The following is a 23162-nucleotide window of genomic DNA, read 5'->3' as shown; positions in this document are numbered from 1 at the left end:
TAAGAGCAGCTCAGAAGGAAAAAAAATGACAGATTTACATTTTTAAAAAGATGCTCTTATTCTCCTTACAGCTGAGTTTTGATGGCAGCTTGTGAGCAGAATAGTAAGTGGAAGTTTTTGTTGTGTTTTTCCAGGCCAGTCTGTCTGGGCTGTGGAGATCCATATGTTTTCTCATTTGTTTTTCAGTGCAGTTATGCCATAGCAAGTCACCTCAGCAGAGGCTGCCCCTTTGTGTGTGTGGATGAAAGAGAGGGGATACACAGCACTCAACTATTAGAGATGGATTGTGCCATTTTCCTCATCTTTAGGGACATGGAAGGCCCTGTGTTTCTCCAGCTGTCTCCTCCCCTTGTCTAGTCCCCATAGCAAGCCAAGAATCTATATGCTTGTCTATACACTAAACCAGTGCAAATACTTCTATCTATAATCTACACAGCCTTTCTCTAGCTCTGCCAGCTGTGCCTTAGGGAAGAATTCATTCCACACCAAAAAAAGAGGTCAAACTAACTGATTTCAAACAGAACCCTCCCAGAAATGTTGAAGCGATGACATCCATTGAAAAGGACTAATCCAATCCTCTAGAGAGCAAAACCAGCTCTCAGTCATACAGCCCAACCCAACACTAGCCTGAGCGAACACAACAGCAAGCGAGTTCGAAGTTTCAAGCTTTGGTCCTGCTGACTGCAATGACACCACAAAGCAGGTGAAATTTCTTCTGTAAGCAAATGAGCACTTAAATAACTTATAGTTGAATTGTCGAGGCTTGTGTTGTCAGCTCCCACTGTAATCATTCCCACTGTTCTTCTTATCTTCTACAAGAGACCTACAGTATCAAGTACCAAAATTATAGATCAAAATCACCCCAGCACGTCCCCTATACCTCTCCATTGCCATCAATGTGTTCTAGCTCCTTCTCCAATCTCTAAGTTCCCCTCAGCCTTACACATCACCTACGCAGCCCTTGATCAGCTGGCAAGGTAAAAGACACCATGGACTATAGCCGATCACGGTATTATAGAATCATAGAGTGATTTCAGTTGGAAAGGACCTTAAAGACCACTTAGTTCCAACCCCCTGCCACAGGACAAGATGCCACACACAGGATTATGTTGCTCAGGGCCCCATCCAACCTGGTCTTGAACACTTCCAGGGATGGGGCATCCACAATTTCTCTGGGCAACCTGTTCCAGTGCCCCACTACCCTCTTGAGTAAAGAAATTCTTCCTAACATCTAATCTAAATATCTCCTCTTTTAGTTTAAAACCATTCCCTACGTCCTATCTCTATCTGCCTGTGTAAAAAGTCACTCTACCTCTTTTTTTATGAGCTCCCTTTAAGTACTGAAAGGCTGCAATGAGGTCTGATAACACCTGTGTGTTAACCAGGCAGCCCACACACATAAACTGTCTGGTCAGCTGGATGAACTCTTCTGCTAGAACAAGACATCAGTTTGAATGTTTCTCCACTGTTTAAGCACTGGTTTTCACAAAACTTGTTAAAAATACATATAGTTATTATAAATGTACAATATCTTTGAAGCTCCTATCTCTTTGTCAAACTGGGCTGAAGTGTCCAAGCAATTAAAACTGCTGAGAGAACTTGCAGAGAAACAGATGGATAGGAAGACAGGATGATAATATTAGCTTTTTTTTTCCTTTAGGAAAACATGTTAAAAAGAAAAATAAACCTATCAAAATGCAGTTTGTACTTATGAAATGTTACCAGACTTAATTAAATTCTAATTTCAGTTCTTTACTTTGTAGAAGGAAAAAATAACAAAAAAATACTGATTAATTAATTCTGATGAAAAAATGATTGGCAGAAGATGATCTGTTGTGTATAAACATGTGAAAAATTCTACTGAACCTCTTGAAAATTATATTTCTTCAATAATTTTCAGAAAGATTAAAACTTTCCTCATCTTTGCATTCCAAGAACCTGATTGAGAACTTCACAGTGCAGCTACATTGAGTGTGTTTTGTTGGTTTTGCTTCTTCACTACACTGGGAGGAAAAAAAGAATCAGAAAACCTAGCATTGTGCATTATACACTAAAATATCTTGAAGGGAGATGATGAAGACTGTTGTTAAAGGCATTTGACTGATCATCTTTAGAGGGAGATAAAAAAGAAAATAAGATTACCTTGGGAAAAAGTACATACAAAGTTAGATTGTAAAGCTTCCAATAAAACACTACTCTTGGCAAGCTACATGGGGGGGGGGGGGCAGAAAAGCAGTTCTTCCGTCCATAATGTGCATTTTTTTTAACATTTACAAATTATTTTTGACTTAGCCACGCAGGGAGCCTACTTTCAACCCTCAATTTGAAAATCATGGAGGCTTTAAAAAGTCTTCCACCTGCATCTCTTTTTTGCATCACAGTTCTTTATTCTCTAAAGGATGAAAACCCTGGCATATAAAAACTTTGTTAAGCTGTCACTATCAATAGAGTAAAAAAAAAATAATGGTTGACAAAGAAGAAACAAATTGCATCTTCGAATAAGTTTCCTTCATGCTCTTGTTAAAAGCTATAACCTCTGATGTTAACTAAATTTAACCCATTCTGACCCTTGTGGTGGCCCTTAACCTTTTCTTTATTCTGCTTCCTGTGGTTGCTGAAGAAAACTGGCCCAGTCATTGGAAAAGCACTCTCTGTTGCACACAAAGCCCCAGGCTGGCTGCTAGTCTGTCAGGAGGGATAGAATAGACAGGGAGGTCAGCACCTGTGCTGAGAAGCAGGTGACAGGGAACTGCTTGGACCATTCTAGGGCAAGTTGTAATAGTTTCTACCCTTTAAATATCGCACTGTAGTTTCGGGTATTCAAGGCAGAGAAGTTCACGTTTTCTTTGTGAATGCAGACTTTAAACAAATTAATCTATTGCTGTTCAACTGACTGTAAAATTAGTAGATTTACTGTTGCAAAAAAAAAAAAAAGAAAGAAAAAAAAAAGAAGAGAGCTTTCACTTCCACTTTAATAAGGTCACGGATGTGTCCTAGGCTGCCAACAAAAGCAGCTTTTAAAATCTTCACAGCTGAACCCAACAACTTGCAAAGGCTGTAGAACAATGTCTTCAATGTACAGTGGAAACTCCTCTCCCTACAGTCAAGATGTAAAACTAGACAGTTAAAAAACTTTCTATACTGCTAAGTTTTAACTCTAATTGCACCTCGCCCCAGGAACTCACAGGCTTGCTCTATGATTAACATTTTAATAAATTCAGTCAGCCTTGCCTTTCAGGGAGTAAAATCGGTTCTTTGCCCGGATTCAGTAAATCAGCCCAAGCAATTTAATAGCAGAACATGCATCTTCAAAAGATTTGTTTTAATTCCTACAACAGGGGCAGCTCTCAGAAATCAAACAAAACTTTATCTGTTTTAACTATATTTGTATATTTTGTGCAGGGCATCAGTTGCCAGTGACCATTTACCACTCGCTACAACAGAATTTTTGGGTTTCCTTTAATATTTTGCTGTCTCTTGCTAGAGTAAAAATAGACAAGTTTGTGTAGGAAGCAACTTTCAAAAGCTGTGGATGGAAAAGGAATAAATGAGCTACTGCAGATCCAGAAACATGGACCTACTCCATACCCAAAATTACTCTGTCCTTTAAATACGTGTTTACTCTCACGTGTTCTCTGCCATATGGCAATGCTCAGCTCAGCACAAGGGAGGGTTCCATCTGAGTTCCGTGTGAAAGTCTTTTATAAACCCTAACGGGAGAAGGAATACTAAGGAGTGTAAAGGGGAGGCTACAGCCACTCACTGAACCAGGGGACTTCAGACACAGACGGCCATGGTTATAACCAGCAGGAAGGTGGAAGGGGGGCCATGCCAGCTGCTGCTGAAGAGCAGGAGTGGGGAGGAGTAAGAGACTCTCTCCAAGTCTTTACCCAAGCCTCCTGCTGAAACGTCCTGTGAAGGAGGGAGTTACATAGAAAAAACAGGAAAACAGAGTTGCACAGGGTAAGCAGCCCTCCAGATGCTCAGAACTTTTGTAAGTACAAGTGTGCAGGAGACTAATCACAGATATAGTAATAAGACTGAAAAAACCTGCTGTCCCACCCGCTGCTACTGGTCCATGTCCAAGGTCCCAAGGCGCTGCAGAAACCCAACAATATCAGTAATAAATTCCTGATGATCTTGTTTGGTACTTTAGATTTTTTTTTACCAGATATTGAGAATTACAGCTCCAGCTTAGGAAGTAGCAAGATATTTACTGTGGACGAAAGACCAGTCCTCCACCCAGTGCCAGCAGGTAAGAGGTCCTCACAGGACCTCTTGCTTCAGCTTGCTTCCTGCTCCCACAAAATGAATGATGAAGTTTGAATGAAAGTAAACTGTAGCCTTGGGTCTCCAGGTGAACACGTTGTCATCCAGCTAAGGGCATTCTCACTCTCTGCTGGGAATTACGAACTGCCTACTATACCCAGAATGAACAAATTTGGAGGGAGATTTTAGGGGTGATTATGGTGGTGCTAGGTTGATGGCTGGACTAGAAGATCTTGAAGGTCTCCTCCAACTTTGATGATTCTGTGATTCTTTGATTTTGAGATTGACTCCAAAATACAGAAGGACTGGAACCAGTTTCTAACATCCTCAGGGGACAATGAAATCATACCCCACAGATCAGTTGTTAATATGGAAAAAGATTCCCAGTAGTTTCTTGAGTCTTGCATTAATTAATAACATTAATAACATCCACACTAGCAGATCACTACGCTGTTCTCGTGTGAGGGCAAGAAATCTCTCCATCCACCATTCCTTCCCCTTCTCACATATTTGCATTTAAAATTAACCAGGGAATGAAATATCTATGGTTTGGCACAAGGCCTAGCAGGACGGGCCTTGATATGGCACAAAAAATAATAAAGTGAAAACAACAACTTTTCTAACCAGCTTCGGAAAGTAAACATCAAATGAAAAAAAAAAAAAAAAAGACAGGTGAAGATTTAGGAATTAAAAAGCAAATAAATTACTGAGAGTATTGTCAGGGGTAGGCAGAGGATGATGTGCATCAAGCAAAATAGAAGGGAGAAAGTTATTATTAACTGCATTTATTATGATAATGTCTTTCGAATAATTAAGACTGCAGTTCCACCGTGGCAGGTACATATAAAAACATGGCCCCAGGACTATTAGAGTGTAAACAGACATGAGACAAAGAACAAGGAGAAAGAGTACAATGAACCCCCAGAAAGATCAAGTTAAATGAGGACAAACAGCGTGAGAAGGCTGCACTATTTCTTGGCACACTAAATTTAATTAGAAAGGCAAAAAGTAAAAAAGCATTAGGTTTAAACTTAACAGAATTAAATAAAAGGAAGAGAGAAGGAATGCAAGTTGTATGCTCTGAAGTACCTTGCTTTCATGCAGGTAGTTTTTATCACAGTGAAGAGGATTATTAGCTTTATTGCTGCTACTAACATTGCTGAAAATTATCTGTCTTATGGGGATGGTTCTCAGAGTGGCAATAGTAGCTAACTGCAAGCAGGGCTGCTGACAAGCTCTCCTCTAATGCATATTGCAGAGCAGACGATGAAAAAAATATCTCTTCAGGCTTCAGCTCTGCCAAAATTTCCCTTCATGGTTTTTCAAATTCCACACTTGATTTCCAGACCATGAAAAGAGCAGTAAAAACCTTTTTTGTCTTGCCTTTTCTTATTGTGGAATATTTCACTCTCCACAACTGGATACTGTAGAATTTCAGTAATTTATATTTCAAGAGATCAAACTGAGATCCAGTTTTTTTAGGCATTCTACTGGTGTAAGTGATGGCAATCCCTGCTCCCAAAGAGCTTGCAACTCTAAAGGCGTAAAGCCTGAGTGAAATAAGAAAAATGCACAGAAGAGCAGGATGGAAAAAACAGGCTTTATTTGCATATAATAGGGGAAGCTACAGTTGTCATTCAGGCTCCTAACACAGCTCACCATCTATTTGGCTAATTCTGTTGCTGGCACTTTTCCAAACTCATTACTGCAAGTGAGGAGTTTTAATGAGGATAAGGTGATATGAATGAACTTCAGATTGTGAACTGATTTAGTAAAGTTTTCTGGTTTTGCACACAATTACCATATGATGTCTTCTGTGAAGATGGAGAGCACAAAGAAATGACAGACCTCTTCTTACACGTGTGTACCACAATGACAGTACAAAAACAACAAACCCATGAAATGAAACCATTCTAGGACCACAGTTAAGAAAAGAAAGCTTTCAATCCAGAAAGATAAAGCTCAGATTTTCATTGCATTTCTTCTTCCTGGGCAGAAAATGGGGAGAGGAAAGAGGAGTCACGCAGCTGGCCTAAACCATATAAGCTAAAATGTTCTGATTTTTTCAAATCAGGAAGAACAGGAAAAAAGGCCTCCCTCCAAGCTGCTTCACATAGCTTCATTTTGTACTTAATTATGAACGCAAGCACACTTTCAGTCTGAGTGTTGTTCTAGCTCATACCCAGCTGGCCAAACAGCATCCCTCGACAGACACGAACACCAGGGCTTCTGAAAAGACCTCAGCACATGCTGCCCCTCCAGAGCAACCGGAGAACACCAAACTCCCACGCTGTTCAGCGTTTGACTCTCTTAGTGTGTTACAGCTGGGGACCCAACGTTTGCACATGAATTTCAGCTTCTTTGTCAAAGGTTTCTGTCTCCAAACTGGATGGAGGAGCTCACAAACCCAAGGCAGAGCTGCCTACCAAAGATGGTAACAAATCCAAATATCCAACACGCTTTCGGTCTGACTCACGGAACTCCACAATCGCACACGCTGCTGACCCCTGCAGACACAGCTCGGCCGTGCAGTGCCCGCGCCTCGCACACACACGCACGGCCCCGCAGTCCGGTCTCGCAGCCCTAGGAGTGGGGACAGAGAGACAGACGTACTATGGTACACAGCCCCGTGGAGTGCTGCACGTGGAGCTCTGGGGACCTCAGCACGGGAAGGACATGGGCCTGCTGCAGCGAGTCCAGAGCAGGGCCACGAAGATGCTCAGAGGGCTGGAGCACCTCTCCTGTGGAAACAGGCTGAGAGAGTTGGGATTGTTCAGCCTGGAGCAGGCTCCGGGGAGACCTTATAGCAGCCTCCCACTGCCTAAAGGGGGCCTGTAAGAAACATGATAACAGACTTTTTAGCAAGGCCTGTACTGATAGGACAAGGGGTTATGGTTTCAAACTAAAAAGAGGGTAGATCTAGACTAGATATAAGAATTTTTTTACAAGGAGGGTGGTGAAACACTGGCACAGGTTGCCCAGAGAGGTAGTAGGGGTCCCATCCAAGTAAACATTCAAAGTCAGGATGGACAGGGCTCTGAGCAACCTGATCTAGTTGAAGGTGTCCCTGCTCCTCCTGCTTATTGCAGGGGGGTTGGACCTTTAAAGATCCTTCCAAGACAAACCATTCTATGATTCTATGGCTCAAGTATGCACCTCAAAGCACAACACACACAGAAATCACTCAGCACCCACATAATCCCCGCTCACAGCCACAAAGTACCCTCCTGGGATGGCCCCGGAGCACAGTGAGAACCATCTCCCAGCCGTGGTCCTTACACCCACAGCAGCTCCCACAGCAGAGCAAAGACACTGAAAATCAACAGAACAATGCAGCCCCCTGGGTACACCCAGGAAAACACCACTTCCTAAACAACTGCACACACAGAACCAGGCACACCACACATGCATCAGTTTGGAAATGTGGGAACACAGGATGAATGCACAGATCTGCGCACAAGCGCACGCATCCATCCAGAGACAGAAACTCTCTGTAAGAAACACCAACTGGCAAGTGCCGAAACATGCCTGTGCACACCCAAGATGCACACAGCACACAGGTACCGGCAGGAAGCGGGTGGGGAGGACCCGTGCACAGGCCAGTGCACAGACACACAGACATACAGGCTGGAGCGTGGGCACACACAGACTGGTGTCCAAGCACACATAGACACACACAGAGATCAGAGCACAGGCACTCACACACAGGCACACAGAAACCAGGGCACAGGCACACAGATATCTGTGTACAGGCACACAGATATCTGTGTACAGGCACAGAAAGACACACACACACAGACTGGTGTACCGGCATACACAGACCTGGTGCACAGACACACACGGACCGGGGGGGCACGGGCACACACAGACACACACAACACACACACACGGACACACACACGGACACACACACACAGACAGACACACACACAGACACACACACACAAAGACACATACACAGACAGACACACACACACACAGACACACACACAAAGACACAGACAGACAGACAGACACACACACAGACACAGACACAGACACAGAGACAGACACACGGACACACACACACACACGGACACGGACATACGGACACACGGACACACGGACTCACGGACACAGACACACACAGACACACACACACACACAGACACACACGGACACACGGACACACGGACTCACGGACACAGACGGACACAGACACACACAGACACACACACACACAGACACACACACACACACAGACAGACACACACACACAAAGACACAGACACACACACACACACAGACACACACACACACACAGACACACACACACACACACGGACACACAGACACACAGACACACAGACACACACACGGACACACGGACATACGGACACACGGACACGGACACGGACACGGACACGGACACGCGCCCACCACAGCGCGCTCACACACGCGGGCACGCGCGATCGCGAGGGGCGGGGGCAGGAGGCGGAGGCGCGGGAGGAGGAAGAGGAAGAGGAGGAGAAGGAAGAGGAAGGAGAAGAGGCGGGACGTTCCGGAACTTCCCGGCGGCCCGGGCAGGTCTCTCGGCTGCTGCGGCGGGCCTTGGCCGGCGGCTCGGCCCGGCCCGGCTCGGCCGGCAGGTAAGCGCGGGCCCCGCGGAGCCGCAGGGTCACACACACGGTCGCGCCACGGGCACACGCACAGTGAGCTCCGCGACACGCACACCCGAGAACACGGACACAGCAGGGCGCCGTCACACCTCTGGCACCTGCAGCCAGACACGTCCTGCCGGCACGGGAACCCCGTGGGGTGCTACCGCAGGAACCACGGGTGCTCCTGCAGTGCCCAGGATGCCCGTAGCTGCCCGCTCATCAGAACTCCCTTCCAGCGGAGTCAGCCGTCCTTGCCAACACATGGGCTGCGTAACAAAGCAAAACACACTTATCTGCCATGTTACACGAAGATGAATCCTTCTGTACAAAGGGTAATTTCCTTTCAGACAGGTAAGACTGTATTTACTGGATTTAAATAGCAACAGGAAATGAAGGATAATAAAGGCAAAACCATGTATTTAGCAGAGCAAGATTACCATTTCTTTAAAATAAACTGCTGTTCCATTGCTGTGATCGTGATACTTAGTTTTAGAAGTCAGTAGCTGATAAAGGCAAGCCAGGCTCTTCTGAGTGGAAGATAAATGTAATTATATTATTTTATAATGCAGCACCAATGCCTAGAGTACAAAGTATGCAGTGCATGATCCAGAGCTGGTTTATGAAACCATCTTAAAAATAAGGATGTCTTGGCTTTTATGTAGCTGCACTGATGATGCACAAAGATAGTTGTGTGTTGGCAGCGAGTGTTTAGTTGTAGGGCTGTTGTCACAGCCAAAAAAAAAAGCTGTTTTCACAGAGGTCACGTTTCTGGTCTGGAATTGGCAGAGGCAGAGCCCAGGGCAGGAAGGTACAGTAGCTCTATCAGTGGTTTTCAGACTCTGCTGTGGATATCTTGTTATTTCTCTTCTGTGCCCTGTGGCTAGCTTGAGTTTGGGATCCTGCTTTAGCGCACAGCTCTGTCTTACTACCCTGTTCATGAACTGATCTGGCACCACCATCAAGCAGTTTATACAGACTTTGCCCTTTCTGCTAAGATATAAAGTCCATTCCAGGCTCCAAACTATCTCCCTTTTCAGACTAAGTTTATCCACAGGAAGGTCAGTTTACTTGTCCCATTGCTTGGAATTATAAATAGCTCCTTATTCTTGCTGATGGTTTGCACCTTTTCCATGTACGTGTATGCACAGGGATACATGTTTACACAATGTCATATATGTAGATAGATATATATATATGTGTTTGCATGTATACATTTACACACTGGAGTCACATTCCTTCCTTGGCAAAAGAGGTCACGCTCTTGCCAACTCCTCTGGTATGACGTGTTTGGTTTCCTGTATCATCTTTGGCTTTTCCTGTGCTTGCTCCCTTTTAAACATAAAATACTAAAACTGCAGATAATACTCACAATTTGCTCTTTATATCTGATGTTTTTTGCAGCTGTTAGAAAATGACCAATTTCTGAAGTTTTGAGTAAAATGGAAGTAATGCTCAGCTGCACCACAATTGCCAGGGGTATTCCACGAACCAGGGAAGAAGGGGGAAAAAAATACGATGGAACAAATGTTTCAAAGATCAGTTTCAATAGTCTTCAAGCACTGATATATTTTGAAGCTTGTTTTGAAAGTTTATAGCTTCATGATTACCGTGCCAGGATAGATGCCTGTAACAATTTATTTAAATTTTAATTTGCAATTGTGGATCTTGGACATATGAACCTTGTTCTTCATTGCCAGCCTCTGTATTGCAGGCACGTCATAGTTCTGTCTGTTTTTCTCTTTTTTTCCCCCCACAAGCTTTTTTTATCATTCAAGAAGAAGAAAAATGTGTTTTTATTAGCTAGTTCTGGTGAAATAGGTACATGCTTTCTGTCTGTAAGATATATAAATAATTTTTATAACTGGAAAAAGTCAGCTCACCATCAATAGGAATGTGCCACCCTAAATGTAATGTTTGTGAAAAAAAGGGAAAGTCATCAATACTTTAAATGTCTGATAAAACAGGTTTAAAATGATCCTTGTGGGTCTCTCCCAACTCAGCAGATTCTGTAAAATTCAGGCACTGTTTTCACTTTTGAAACATGACTGAATCAGTAGAACTTGAGCTTAAAAGACGGTAAGGAAACTTTTTTTCTAATTTTTTTTAAGGTTACTGAAATAATATTAGTGCTTAATCCATGTAAAACCAAGTAACTACCTGGATTACTTTCACAAAATGACATTTGGAAAACTGGGAAAAATACACAATTTGGGGTCAGTGCTATGAGAAGCAAGGTGCATGCTAGCTATGGAAGAGTTTTTAACCCTGGGATAAACCATGTTTTCAAGTATAGTAGTGGTTACTTTCTAATGTTTTAATGCCAAGGTGAAGGTTTTGCATGGCAGTCTTAATCTGTATGGTCAAAGCTTTGAAATTCCAAAACCTTACGAAACATAGAAGAGTCAGACTGTAGATGTTGGACGTTGCACAAATTGCAACTTTATTCAGTGTTTGATTAGAGCAGTCCGGAATTAGTGTGGCTTAAATTAAAAACTTCCCAAAGAAAAGTATCAACCAGGAAAAAAGTTCTGGTGTTCAGATACTTTATGAAAAAATGTGGACTGAAAATATGAAAAGTGTGACATGCCTTTTTATTTGACAGCAAAATCTCCCTGTTAACCATTGGCTAATCTCTCCATACGCAAACAAGGTGTTTAAGAGTAGATACTCCTGTGAGGAGAAAGGAACTAGAAGTACTGAATGCTTTTAAAGGAGTTCAGGCTCAGATTTTAAGATACTGAAGATAACATCAACTCCTCATAAATTTTGCTCCTTAGTCAGACTTTCTCTCTGGGTTAAATCCCTCTGTATAGTAACACCATGCATCTTTTTAAAAGAGTAGTTTCAAGGACTAGGGTTTACTGAACTGGAGTCAAGTCTTCCTAATATAACTAGAAGAATGTGACTGATTGGGGTAACTTGTTTTTATTTCTTCCTCAGAATGACTGCCTTGTGCACGATGAAACACTTATGTCAAGCAACCAGAAATGAGAACAGATACGCAAAAAGGTTCTTTGGTACTCTTCTGACGCAGACACCACAAAAGTGGTTCTTTTTTCCATTCTGGACAGTGGTACCTGACCCTAGAAAGTCAACTGTGTTTGCACTTACTCAGCCATTTTGTACAGCTGAAAAATCTCAGACAGAACCAAAAAGGAATACAGCATTTGGAAGTGTTGGGCGAAGAATTCCCTATCGTATTGTGCATGTAATCAACCAGGATGGAGAGAGCTTAGGAAACATGCATCGAGCAGATGCACTCAAACTTATGGATCAACATAACCTGAAACTAGTTCTCCTTAAAGAGAATGTAGAACCTCCAGTGTACAGATTAATGACTGGGCAGCAGATCCATGAAGAACAGCTTAGACGTGCAGAGAAGAAAAAAGCAAGTCCAAAACCAGGTATGTACATTGTACACACTACAACACTGAGCACTTTGAAAAATGCTGCATTAAAAATGGTTCCAGCAGATTAAATCCTCTTACTTGTATTTGTGTAAATCCAAAGCAATGTCACTGCAGTCCATGCTATTAAGGATTTGCAGTGGTGAAAATAAAATTTTGGATTAGTCTTCCACAAAGAAGCCTTCTATTGCCTTCTCGGGATTTACTATTTTGGCATCTGCTGACTTTTTAGAAAAATATTTTTATTTAAGTGAATATAACTAAACTCTGGTTCTGTGAGAGCCAATGAATTTCTGTTCTTTTACTAAGGCATAGTGACAGGCTCTTTTTACAAACTGAGCACCAGATACACCAATATAATAACATAATTTGTCACCACTAGTCATGAAACACTCTCTTCCTCATTTGCTGCTAGGAAGACAAAGTCTGGAGCCCTTTCTTGGACAGAATAAGAGAAAACTTTATCAATATTGAACACTTTTGAGGTTTCTTTTTCTTAAGACAGCCTGCTCCAGCAGGTTAACAAACTGAGTTTGGCAAAGAGATTTTACAAAAGGCACGTGACCTTGTATCCTCTCTTCTTATCCTCAAGCTAACAAAGACATCTATGCTTTGGGTAGAGTTCTGATTATAACAGAGAGCACTATTGTGGTAGCGAGTGGCTCTGTTCAAGAAACTACAAAAAGATGATTCAAATGGTAACTACTTTAGATGAACTTTAAGGAGGAAGAGACCACAAAATGTTCAAATATATTACAAGGCATCTTCATGCTTTCAGTTGAATATTGCACTTCAGCATTCAATGAAATGGGCTCAAGATGAAGAGCTATCTCAAGTCAAAGCTTTTACCTTCAGCTGTGCTGTGTGCAGAATGTAGGAGTTTGCACACTAAGACTTTAATTCCAGATCCAATGCTCACCTATTTGTTAGACCTACAATGTGAACAGTATGAACAAGACTGTAATTAAAAATACCTTGAGTTTTCTGACCCTGAAGAGATTTCCCTGTGTGCCTCACACATACACTCAGTCTCCCAGTTATGGCAGAGTGTGAGAATATCAAGTAGCCACCTAGAGTGGTGCATGTTGAGACAATGAGATCAAGATGTTTTGAGAAAGCAGGATGGGAGCAGGGAGTTAAGCAGACAAAGCATCATGAGGTGTTAAAAGAGCAACTGATACAGGTTCGTCAGATATTCAGCCAACACAGTTTCAGTTCTGTTTTAAACAGGAGTGGTTCAGAAGGAGCTATCCTTTTCTTCAGCTATTGCCAAAAATGACTTGGAGACCAAGACTAAACAGATAGCACAGTGGATTGACAAGAAATACCATGTTAAAGTTACCATCCGGCAAGCAAAAGGTAGCAATACGGACATGGTGAGTGAACTCCTGAAAATTGGACCAATCAGTTTCATTAAATAGCTGTAGTTGTATTAACCTGCCCTATTCGGTACTGCCACAATTTTTTGTATCTCATGTACTGCTAAAGTACGTAAAGGTCTAGGTCCTGTGCAAGTAATGGCTGCCCACCTTAAGCTGCTTCTGTACAAACACTGCAGTTCTAGAGAAGTAGTCCCACAGAGCCGGTTCAAAGACCATGCTTTATTAAGAATGCAGTTACAATACTGGCTTTGACAGCACAATCTAAGCAGTCTATGCAGCACCACCTTATTCACTGGGCTGGTCAAATTTTCCCATCTATGCCTTAAGCCAGCTCACTCGCTTTTAACAGTGAGGTTTGAAAAAGTTCTGCTGTATTTTATCTGGATTATTTCAATAATGCAACTGTTCTTCTACAGATACAAGTGTGCAACTGTGGCTAAGGTTAGTTGTCCACTGTGGCATGAAAAACTATTGGAATGGTGTTCCAAGACTAGCAAAGTGAACATCTATAAAGATGTTAGGGAGCTGGTGGCAACTTACTAGTATAATTGCAGGGCCTTGAGACTTCATTGTCATTTGCACAAATGGCTTTTTTATAGATTCCATGTAAGATTTTTTTTACTCCCCCTTGTAATGTCTGTAGTGAATTAGGTTTCCTTGATGGTTGTCTCAACTGAGTTGGGGGAAATTGTGTTATCACTTCATCCAAAAGGAATAAAACTTTTTATAAGAAGTTAAATCCACAGGGAGAGGGTAACAGGAGGAACTGATTATGGGAGGGAACAGAACACTTCATGACACAGTCTAGATTTACATTGTCCTTAAATTTAAAAGTTTAAGTAGGAGCTTAGGAGTTCACTGTGTTATGTGAATGCACTGTTATCACTCAGTTCAATACAACCAGGTTCTGCTAACCTTAAGAACAATACTGCTTCTCAAGAGGAAAGCCTCATAATAACGTGTCTGAATCTAGTGGAATAGGAGGATGGGGGGGGAGCCAGATGCAGACCACTCTCATGGACACCCTTAAAGAGCAAAACAAGATGAGTTAGGAGTTCAGCTTGAAGGCTAGGAGATGGCTTAATCCCTCCTGTGTGACCTTCCTAAACCTGCTTATGAGTAAAGAACAAACAGTTAGGAAAGGACAAGCTGAACTGCTCAAACTAGGACTACCAAATAGGTTGTTTCAGCTAACAGCTAAACCATAACCATTACACAACAGCTGGGAAATATTTTTCTGCCTGTATTTGTGCATTGACTTAGTCCTATTTTTCTCCTCCTTTTTAGTCCATGCTTTTTGATCAAATTTTGGAAACTGTGTCTGAGAAAGCCACTTATCTTTCCAAGCCAAAAGTTACTAGAGAAGGAGTGAGTGCCTGTATTTTGAGACACATGTCTGACAAAGAGTTGAAAGCACACCAGAAGATGGAAAACCAGAAAAACAGTACAGTAAAGAAAGACGAAAATGAAAATCTGAAGTCAAATGAGTTGCATCAGTGACTTTATGAAGCAGTGTAAACAATACTAATTTATTAAAAAATAAAATAAAAATATTAACTTGATAAAGTTATTGTTAAGCTTTGCATTGGTCATTCCATGAAGAATGTTGTCTCAGTTAACCTTTACTGCAGAGTCAGAATTTCAACAGTTGGTATTTCATTTTCCACAAGCTTATTCATTGTCTTGCTTTCTGTCACAACTGCATCCTTTCTCAGCTGTGCTTTAGGAGGAATGTAGCCACTCAGACGTGAGGCTAAGCTCCTCTTAGGACGAGAACGCTTGGCCTGGCAGAAATAAATCCAGAATTAGCAAACTTTATGTATCTATGGAACAAAGACTAGTAATGTGGGGGGGAAAGAAGAAATCAATGAGTAGGCTACCACTGTAGTAGCTAAAAGAGCTTCAGAAATTAAGAATCTCACAAATTAACTGGATAGTTAACCTGTTTTTCTGCTTCAAGTCACATTCTAAAACACATAACATTTACCCTCCTCTGCAGTGACACGGTATGGCTGAGAAGACTTTTTCAAGAGTATAACTTACTTTCAAGTTCAGCTTTCTCTTTTCAGGATCATGTACAACAGCGTGCCTTGCTAGGCTCTGCTATAGTTACAAAGAGCAGGGGAAAAAAAAGAGTTAGGTTTATAATGTCAGATTATGTGATTCAGATAAAAACAGTTTAAAAAGTACATACTTTCATTGCAAACACTCTTCCACAGCCTGGATAATCACAAGAGAATGGTTTTTTCTCCTCATGAAAAGAGAGGATATGGCTTTGAAGGTTAAATAAAGTTGTGTAAGTTCTTCCACATCCTTCTCTTGGGCATCGGCAGACTTCCCTCTCCACAGCATGTGTTTTTTGATGCTGCTTGAGGTAATCTTTCCGTTTGAAAGTTTTGTGACACTCACTGCAAACTATTGGCTCTGAGTGGGAGAGAGAAAAAGGCAGAGTATAAACAGTTTCTTACAGAAGCTCAGAATCAAATCCTAGTAGTTCTCCAGAACAATGCGAAAATCCACATGAAATGCAAGGAACTCAGAGACTGGAAGAGAATAATGTAGTATGAATTATCCAGATCCTAAATCCTGCATTAAACAATTTCTTCTTAACTGGATCATAAAGCAAAGTCAGTATACAAAGCAGCATTTTCATCAGACAAAGATCTAGCCAGAGTAACAACCAGTTTACCGACAAAGTATTAAGACAAGTTTGTACACAATGACAAGTTGATGAAATGAGTTCAGCACAGACTCCTCTTCAAGTTAGCATTTGGAGTTTACCTGTATGACTGACTTTATTGTGTTTCAGAAGCTCTGTCCAAGTTTTTGCAGTATATGAGCAGTTTTCTTTCTTGCACACATAGCCTGTTGGACAGGACAGATGTTTAAAGTCACAGAGGGTCTGGCAAACACAGTCCAGTTTTACAAGGGGGAACTCCACTTCTAGCATTTAAAAATTAAAGGCCAGTAATTCCTTCTCTCATACTGCACAGGAATGGGACAAGAGACAACAAACACAGGACATGAGAAGATCCTAACAGGTTTAAGAAAGAAACCTTGTATCACTGACTCAAGTTGTCCAGAGAGGCTGTGGAAGCCTTAGCCATGATAACATTCAAAACTACTGGACACAGCCCTCAGCAACCTGGTGTAACTGATCCTGCCTTGAGCAGGGAGCTGGACCAGATGACCTCCAGAGGTCCTTTCTGATCTAAACAATTTTGTGAAACTCTCTCTCCTTGCTTCAGTAGAGCTATTTCTTTCACTCAAATGGATGAAAATAATTAATAACATATAATATTCCTATATAAGTATTTGTATTGCATATTAAAAAAAATCTTGACCATACAGTAATATTCCAGGTCTAGAGACTCTGTCATTCTATCAAGCAAACAGGAACCACAGAAAATCAACCTTATTTAAATCTCAGGACTGGAAAGGTCAAACAACTATGAACAAGAAAGGAACACACTACAAATCATATCTTTCTATATACTCTTCCTAGTCTGTTGAGTTGATTCGATTTGGGTTTTTTCTATCTCTAGAAAGCTGGTTAGCTGTCAACAGTACTGAAAGAATGGACAGGAGTGTAGCAAGATTAGCTCAAACATACACGGCCATGTCATGATGATTTCACTTAAAAACCTTTCACATAGGTTCATTAATAACTAAAAATGCACATGGTTTTGCCAAGGCTCTGTATGAAATTTGTGGCAGAACTGGCAATTGATCCTAAGCTCTGGAGGTCCAGGCTAGCCCCTTAACCAGTAGCCCATCTCCAAAGATGGATTATTGATAAGGAAGCACCTCAGGAGAAGAAATAACTGAAGGAATCATGAGCTCTGTTCAGTCTGCCACAAGTGCACTGAAACTGAACAATGCCTTGCAGTTGTATCCCATTTGACTATTCAAAACAGGTGTTCTTGTTTTTTCTGTCTAGATCACTAGGCCCAGAATACTTCCACATGTGTCACACATACTTGCATACTCTCTGCTGGAAGAAGCCCTTTTTCCTTTTCTGAAACGTGACTGAAGCAAGAAGAAAAAGCTATTATACCTTCATGTGTCTTCTCATGCCGCTTTAGTCGACTTGGAGTAGAAAAGCCCTTTCCACATCCTTCTTTATTACATCTAGGTATAAAATACAGTGGTTTAATTTCTTTCACTGTATCCACATATTTTTATATCTTTAAGTCAAGAACAATCAAAGTGAAGAAAATAATCCAAGTTTCCCCTTGCCTAGAGATCTGTGTATGTCCCCACCCTGTAAAAGAAAATCCTATAATATTTTTCTAACAGAGGACTCTTAACGCTTTTGAGAGTTAGAACTATAGAGTCAAGTCTTCTACCATCCCTACACAGTAGGCTCTTCAAACATAAAAGAGAGAGAGAAAGTGGAAAGTTTAACTGGCTTGTGCAGATCCAGCAGTCAGAGCAACAGCAGAGCACTGATTATTTTTGTGTCTGTCACCCAGCCATACTCACAAACTTCACTTAAGTGGAATGAACACTCATGTTAAGTGTGTTCCACCTGTAAGAAATACAAAACTAAACTTTGCTTTCATCAGATCTATACTGATGTGTTATCTCTATGGAGTTGCAGTGCACAGCTTCTAAGACTGGTGTCCAAGTCTCTCATCTTTTTGAAGGTACTGCTCACTTCAATGTTAGCCAAGTCACTGTTTTTTACTGGGTAGCTGCATTTTTCATTACTGTGCAAGCTCTTATGCTTGATTTCAGACTTCGTGAACTAAAAGCTGGGAGGAGTTATTTTTCCTGTGAACCTGTAATAAACCATAAGAATGCTGGAATTGCTGGAATGCCAAAGTTACAGACCACCGACTGTTGCTCAAAACAGACTACTGAGCAAAGGACTAGTACAAGAAATATACTTGCAGCCATGACTACAAATTGATTCCATTTTTTAATGCCACATTAACAAAAAGGCTAAGAAAAGGCACCTGTTTTTATCTAGAGTGTTTAAATGGAATTGTTGAATTTCATTATTAAAATTATCCACCTACTTGAAGGGAGGTTCATTGGTGTGGTGACACTGATGAACTTTAAGTTGTTGATGCTTCCTGAAAGACTTGTTACAGCCTTCAAAGTTGCACTATTGAGGAAATTAAGTTATCATTAGAAGCCAAATAATGACAGCTCAGTTCACGTGTTTGCTGAAATCCCAGTCACAGTCTTTGAACTTATACATGTACCACATAATAACAAGTTGAAGTATTTCACTAGATACACAAAAAGGAGCTTGTTTACCTCCACTATACAGTACAAAGGTAATTACTCACCACATATTGCTTTTGCTGATTTTGATGCTTGCGCTCAATGTGCTTCTTTAAGTTTGATTTTGTTCCAAATTTCTCATTGCATCCTTCAGCTGTGCACCTGTAGATGAACTGCATTTTTTATTACAGCTCTCAAACAGTGGTTTGTTCCCTAGGCAGATACAGAAATCATTGCACAAGAGGAACGCATGAGGAATAACTGAAACTCAAACCCCAAATATACAAGTTTGCTTTAAAGTCATGAAAAGCCAGAGGCTGTTACAATCAACAATCACATGAAACATATCAGAAGATACTTTTAATAAAACACCTAGGAATTTCTAGCTCCTAATCCATGACATGCAGCTATTAAGGGCTTGATAATAGGAGATAACCTCCCTTACTCCTTTAATAATGTATTCTAGGAAAAGACCTGCCTATGCCTTTAAGCATCTATTATAGATCACTGCCAGACAGGAGGTTTTTGGGCTAAGGAGATCTCCATGTCCCGTGTGCACATGTTCTGGCAGCGCTCACGATACAAAAGCTAAGCATGCATGCCCTGTGCCACCCTCAGTTATAATTCCCTTTCCGTACGGACAAGTGCACTGCCGCTTAAGGAGTAAAAACTTGGGCCTTACTCAAAGGGTTTTTCCCCGGTGTGCGTGAGGAGGTGTCGGGCGCGGTGGAAGTCTCTCGTGAAGCCTTTGCCACAGCCTTCATAATCGCAAACGTACGGCCTCTGAAACACAGGGGCTCTTGAGAGGAGCTGTCCCAAGGGGGCTCGGCTGCTCCCGGGATTCCGCCGTCAGCGGGATGCCCCGGCGGCACCGGTCCCGGCCGCGGACACAGCCCCGCAGCCCCCGCGGTGTCCTGCGACTCCGAGGCGGTGAAGGGCTGCCCGGTGCCCACGCGGGGGCCAATGCCGCCCGTCTGCGGGGCCCCAGCGCGGTGCCCCCACTTCGGTCACACAGCCCCCCGTCCCCAGCCGGGGGGGCTCACCTCGCCCGTGTGCCGGCAGAGGTGGGCCGACAGCCGCCAGGCCTTGTTGAAGGTGGCGTCGCAGCCGGGGAAGGAGCAGATGTACGGGCGGGCGAGGAGGGCGCTCCCGCTCCCCTTGCCAGCGTTTCCCTTCCCGGAGCTGCCGTTCCCGCAGCCGTTCCCGTCGTTCCCGCCGCCGCCCCCCTGTGCGGTGCCCGCCGCCCGCTGCCCGGCCATGCCGGAGCGCACGTGACCGGCCCCAGCCGGGGGGAGGAGGGGGGGGCGGCGCGTGCGCGGTGTGGCGGGTCTGAGGTACCCGGAGGGAGTGAGGGAGCGGAGCCGGCCCCGACGTGGAGCGGCGCATGGAGTCCTCACAGTGCTGCACGGAGTCACGGAAACACGGAGTCAGCTGGGTTGGAAAAGACCTCCGCGATCACTGAGTCCAACCTATGACCGAACACCACCATGGCAACTAGACCATGGCACTGAGTGCCACGTCCAGTCTTCCCTTAAACACCTCCAGGTACGGTGACTCCACCACCTCCCTGGGCAGCCCATTCCAATATCTAATCACCCTTTCTGTGAAGAATTTCTTCCTGATGTCCAACCTAAACATCCCGTGGCACAGCTTGAGACTACGTCCTCTTGTCCCATCACTAGTTACCTGGGAGAAGAAACCCACTCCCACCTGGATACAACCTCCTCTCAGGGAGTTGTAGAGAGTGATAAGATCATCCCTAAGCCTCCTCCAGGCTAAATAACCCCAACTCCCTCAGCCACTCCTCATAGGACTTGTGCTCCAGCCCCTTCACCAGCCTCATTGCCCTTCTCTGGACACAGTTATGCAGAGGTCCACAAGCCTAATTCTGTGTTGCTGCACATCCAACAAGTCTCCCACTGTTTTAGGGACATAGGAGCTCTGCTGCCTCCCTTGAGAAGCACTTCATCATTCTTGAAGGTGCCAGGTGATGTCCTGCAACAAGGGATCGCCAAACGCGTTTGTTTTGGCTCCCTGCCTTGCCTGAAGATGGGTCTGCGTGATGCCGGTCAGCCTCTGGTCCAGACCAGGGCAATCTCATGGACTGACACCAGCCTCTGCTGCGTGCTGCCTACCACCTGCCCCAAAACTCAGGTATTTGCAATCCAAGTTGAGGTGTCCCTGCTGTTGGGGATCCTATGGCAGATGGCCTGTCACCTGTGGTCCTGCTGTGTCCCCAAGCCACCTGAGATCACAGCTAGAGGAAGAAGACATGGGTCTGAGCTGAGCTGAGGGACTGTGATACCTTGTGCAGCTCCTCCCTGGTACGTGACTTGCAGCTGAGGGAGCTGGGGTTGTTTAACCTGAAGAAAAGGAGGTTCAGGTAGGACCTTATCGCTCTCTGCAACTGAAAGGAGGTTGTAGTGAGGTGGGAGGTCGACCTCTTCTCCCAGGTAACAAGTGACAGGACCAGAGGAAATGGCCTCAAGTTGTGCCATGGGAGGTTTAGGTTGGATATTATGAAAAAATTCTTCAGGAAAGGGTGGTCAGGCATTGGACCAGGCTACCCACGGAAGTGGTAGAGTCACCATCCCTGGAGGTATTTAAAAGACATGTAGATGTGGCACTTGTGGATGTGGTTTAGTGGTGGGCTTCACAGTGCTGGGTAAATGGTTGGACTCAATGATCTTAGAGGTCTTTCCAACCTAAATGATTCTATGATCACATTGTCTGCTTTGTTTTGCACTATTTGAGTTGTAACCCAAGCTTTATTTTAGGTGACATCCTCCATCTGCTGCAATTCTCCCCACAGAGTGAGTGTGAGGGACAGGGTAAGAACATGATTGTGACAAGGGAACCATCCTATCGAGAAAAACTCCCAATCCTTCTTCCTTGTTTGTGTCCCCTGAGCTTTAAAACCTGAGCAGATGGTGGTGCTTGGAAATCAGGCTAGGAAAATGGGGGAGGAAAGACAGGAGGAATAAGGATCAGGAATCAAGTATGTGGGGGCTGGATCGGAGAAGGGACACATGAAGTGAGGTGGCATAAGTGCCAAAGGACAGAGTGCCTAATGGCTGTGCAGAGCACACTCTGAGGAGGGAAACTGCTGGTAAGAGGGAGGAGTTCCTGTCTGCCAGAAGCAGATCCCCATGGCCCTGGGCAATGTCTCTTATCTCACTCATCTGTAGGAGGATTAAGGGGAGGGCTGAATCGGTCAAACTCTCACAAAGAGGGAAAGAAATCACCTTCTTTTTGGCAGGGAAGTCAGTTTAAAAAAGGTCTCAGCTTTTAACAAATGTTAACCAAAACACATAGAAGAAAAAGCTGCTGTATTTTTTGGTTGGTTTTTATTCGGGGGTTGTGGGGGTTTTTTGTTTGTTTGTTTGGGGTTTTTTTTGTCTTAGAACTGCAATAAAAAACAAACCTGAAATTTAAAAAAGAAGTTATAAATATTGCTTTTTCAAACATTGCCTGTGACAACATGATATTGCCTCAGGCCTCTCCAAAACAGTTAAGGAAATAGCATGCAGGGGAGAAAACTTTTGGAAAATGTTATTACTAGCTACACAGAGAACAAATATTCTTCACATTGGGTTTTGTGCTATGCCATGCCATTTAAAAATTTCAGCAGAATTATCTGGAAATTTTAATCCCATTTTGGAAGTATATAAATAGAAGATGACTCAAGGCCAAAGAAATTCTCTTGTGTTGTGCTTTAGATGTCTCCTGAGTTGACTACAGAGGGAGGATTTTGAAGAGTCCTCTACTAGAGCTGGAAAGAGAGTGGATTCACTTTCAGAGCTGATAGTATCGTTTTCCACTGTGGGAGGTGGAAGGTAAACCTTCAAACAGGTAGGCATATGCAATGGAGAAAAATTAAGTCTGAAGATCTGCATTTCCAACACAAGGTCTACACTTCAACTGATAAATGTTAATAATGTGTAAACTGAAGGGGAGCAAAAACCCAGGAAAATGAGGTAGTTCATTCCCTCAGGAAAAAAACAACACAGAACTCCCTCACACACACATGAAATCCCCACAGGGTAGTAAATCCCTCAGACTCTGATTAAAATGATTTCTTTAAGCTAGCAGGATCTACTCAGAATTAAGTATCAATCAAGGAAAGGCTTCACATGGTGCTGTGAATACTCATATTCCTCTGAAGAACTACTGAGTGAATGGGCCACGTATCTTCTACGACAGGCTGTTTCATTTTCGCATCCCAGTGT

The 23162-nt window shown here is 43.1% G+C and overlaps 2 protein-coding genes across 4 annotated transcripts; one reads left to right on the top strand and one right to left on the bottom strand.

Annotated features, from left to right (window-relative positions):
• The first annotated feature begins 8770 nt into the window (after nucleotides 1-8770).
• Nucleotides 8771-15264, top strand: MTIF3 (mitochondrial translational initiation factor 3). Of its 2 annotated transcripts, none has more exons than XM_064645422.1 (4): nucleotides 8771-8897; nucleotides 11850-12313; nucleotides 13547-13692; nucleotides 14986-15264. In XM_064645422.1, the coding sequence occupies exons 2-4, from the start codon at nucleotides 11851-11853 to the stop codon at nucleotides 15196-15198; spliced, it is 822 nt and encodes a 273-aa protein (XP_064501492.1). In that variant the 5' UTR covers nucleotides 8771-8897; nucleotide 11850; the 3' UTR covers nucleotides 15199-15264. The 2 variants fall into 2 exon arrangements, with proteins under 2 accessions (XP_064501492.1, XP_064501491.1); XM_064645421.1 differs by lacking the exon at nucleotides 8771-8897 and adding an exon at nucleotides 9083-9260.
• Nucleotides 15183-20226, bottom strand: GTF3A (general transcription factor IIIA). Of its 2 annotated transcripts, none has more exons than XM_064645420.1 (9): nucleotides 19977-20226; nucleotides 19616-19716; nucleotides 18999-19095; nucleotides 18723-18811; nucleotides 17756-17829; nucleotides 16480-16563; nucleotides 15893-16122; nucleotides 15742-15798; nucleotides 15183-15482 (listed from the first exon to the last, which is right to left on the bottom strand). In XM_064645420.1, exons 1-9 carry the CDS (start codon nucleotides 20190-20192, stop codon nucleotides 15321-15323), a joined length of 1110 nt encoding a protein of 369 aa, XP_064501490.1. In that variant the 5' UTR covers nucleotides 20193-20226; the 3' UTR covers nucleotides 15183-15320. The 2 variants fall into 2 exon arrangements, with proteins under 2 accessions (XP_064501490.1, XP_064501489.1); XM_064645419.1 differs by having other exon boundaries at nucleotides 15742-15801; nucleotides 19977-20224.
• Between the last annotated feature and the right edge of the window lie 2936 nt (nucleotides 20227-23162).

The sequence above is a fragment of the Pseudopipra pipra genome, chromosome 2 (genome assembly GCF_036250125.1).
Source record: "Pseudopipra pipra isolate bDixPip1 chromosome 2, bDixPip1.hap1, whole genome shotgun sequence".
Classification (NCBI taxonomy): domain Eukaryota; kingdom Metazoa; phylum Chordata; class Aves; order Passeriformes; family Pipridae; genus Pseudopipra; species Pseudopipra pipra.
Note: the sequence above shows the minus strand (reverse complement) of the source record. Positions and strands in the feature narration are given on the sequence as shown.

Excerpts from the sequence above, each read along its gene's own strand:
- MTIF3 (XM_064645421.1), top strand. The coding sequence starts at position 9,208 with ATGTTACACGAAGATGAATCCTTCTGTACAAAGGGTAATTTCCTTTCA. Across the intron at positions 12,314-13,546 it reads AAAAGCAAGTCCAAAACCAG|GAGTGGTTCAGAAGGAGCTA; the intron begins GTATGTACATTG and ends TGTTTTAAACAG. Across the intron at positions 13,693-14,985 it reads AAGGTAGCAATACGGACATG|TCCATGCTTTTTGATCAAAT; the intron begins GTGAGTGAACTC and ends CCTCCTTTTTAG.
- GTF3A (XM_064645419.1), bottom strand. The coding sequence starts at position 20,192 with ATGGCCGGGCAGCGGGCGGCGGGCACCGCACAGGGGGGCGGCGGCGGG. Across the intron at positions 18,812-18,998 it reads ATCAGCAAAAGCAATATGTG|TGCAACTTTGAAGGCTGTAA; the intron begins GTGAGTAATTAC and ends TTTCCTCAATAG. Across the intron at positions 15,483-15,741 it reads AGAGAAAGCTGAACTTGAAA|GCCAAGCGTTCTCGTCCTAA; the intron begins GTAAGTTATACT and ends TATTTCTGCCAG.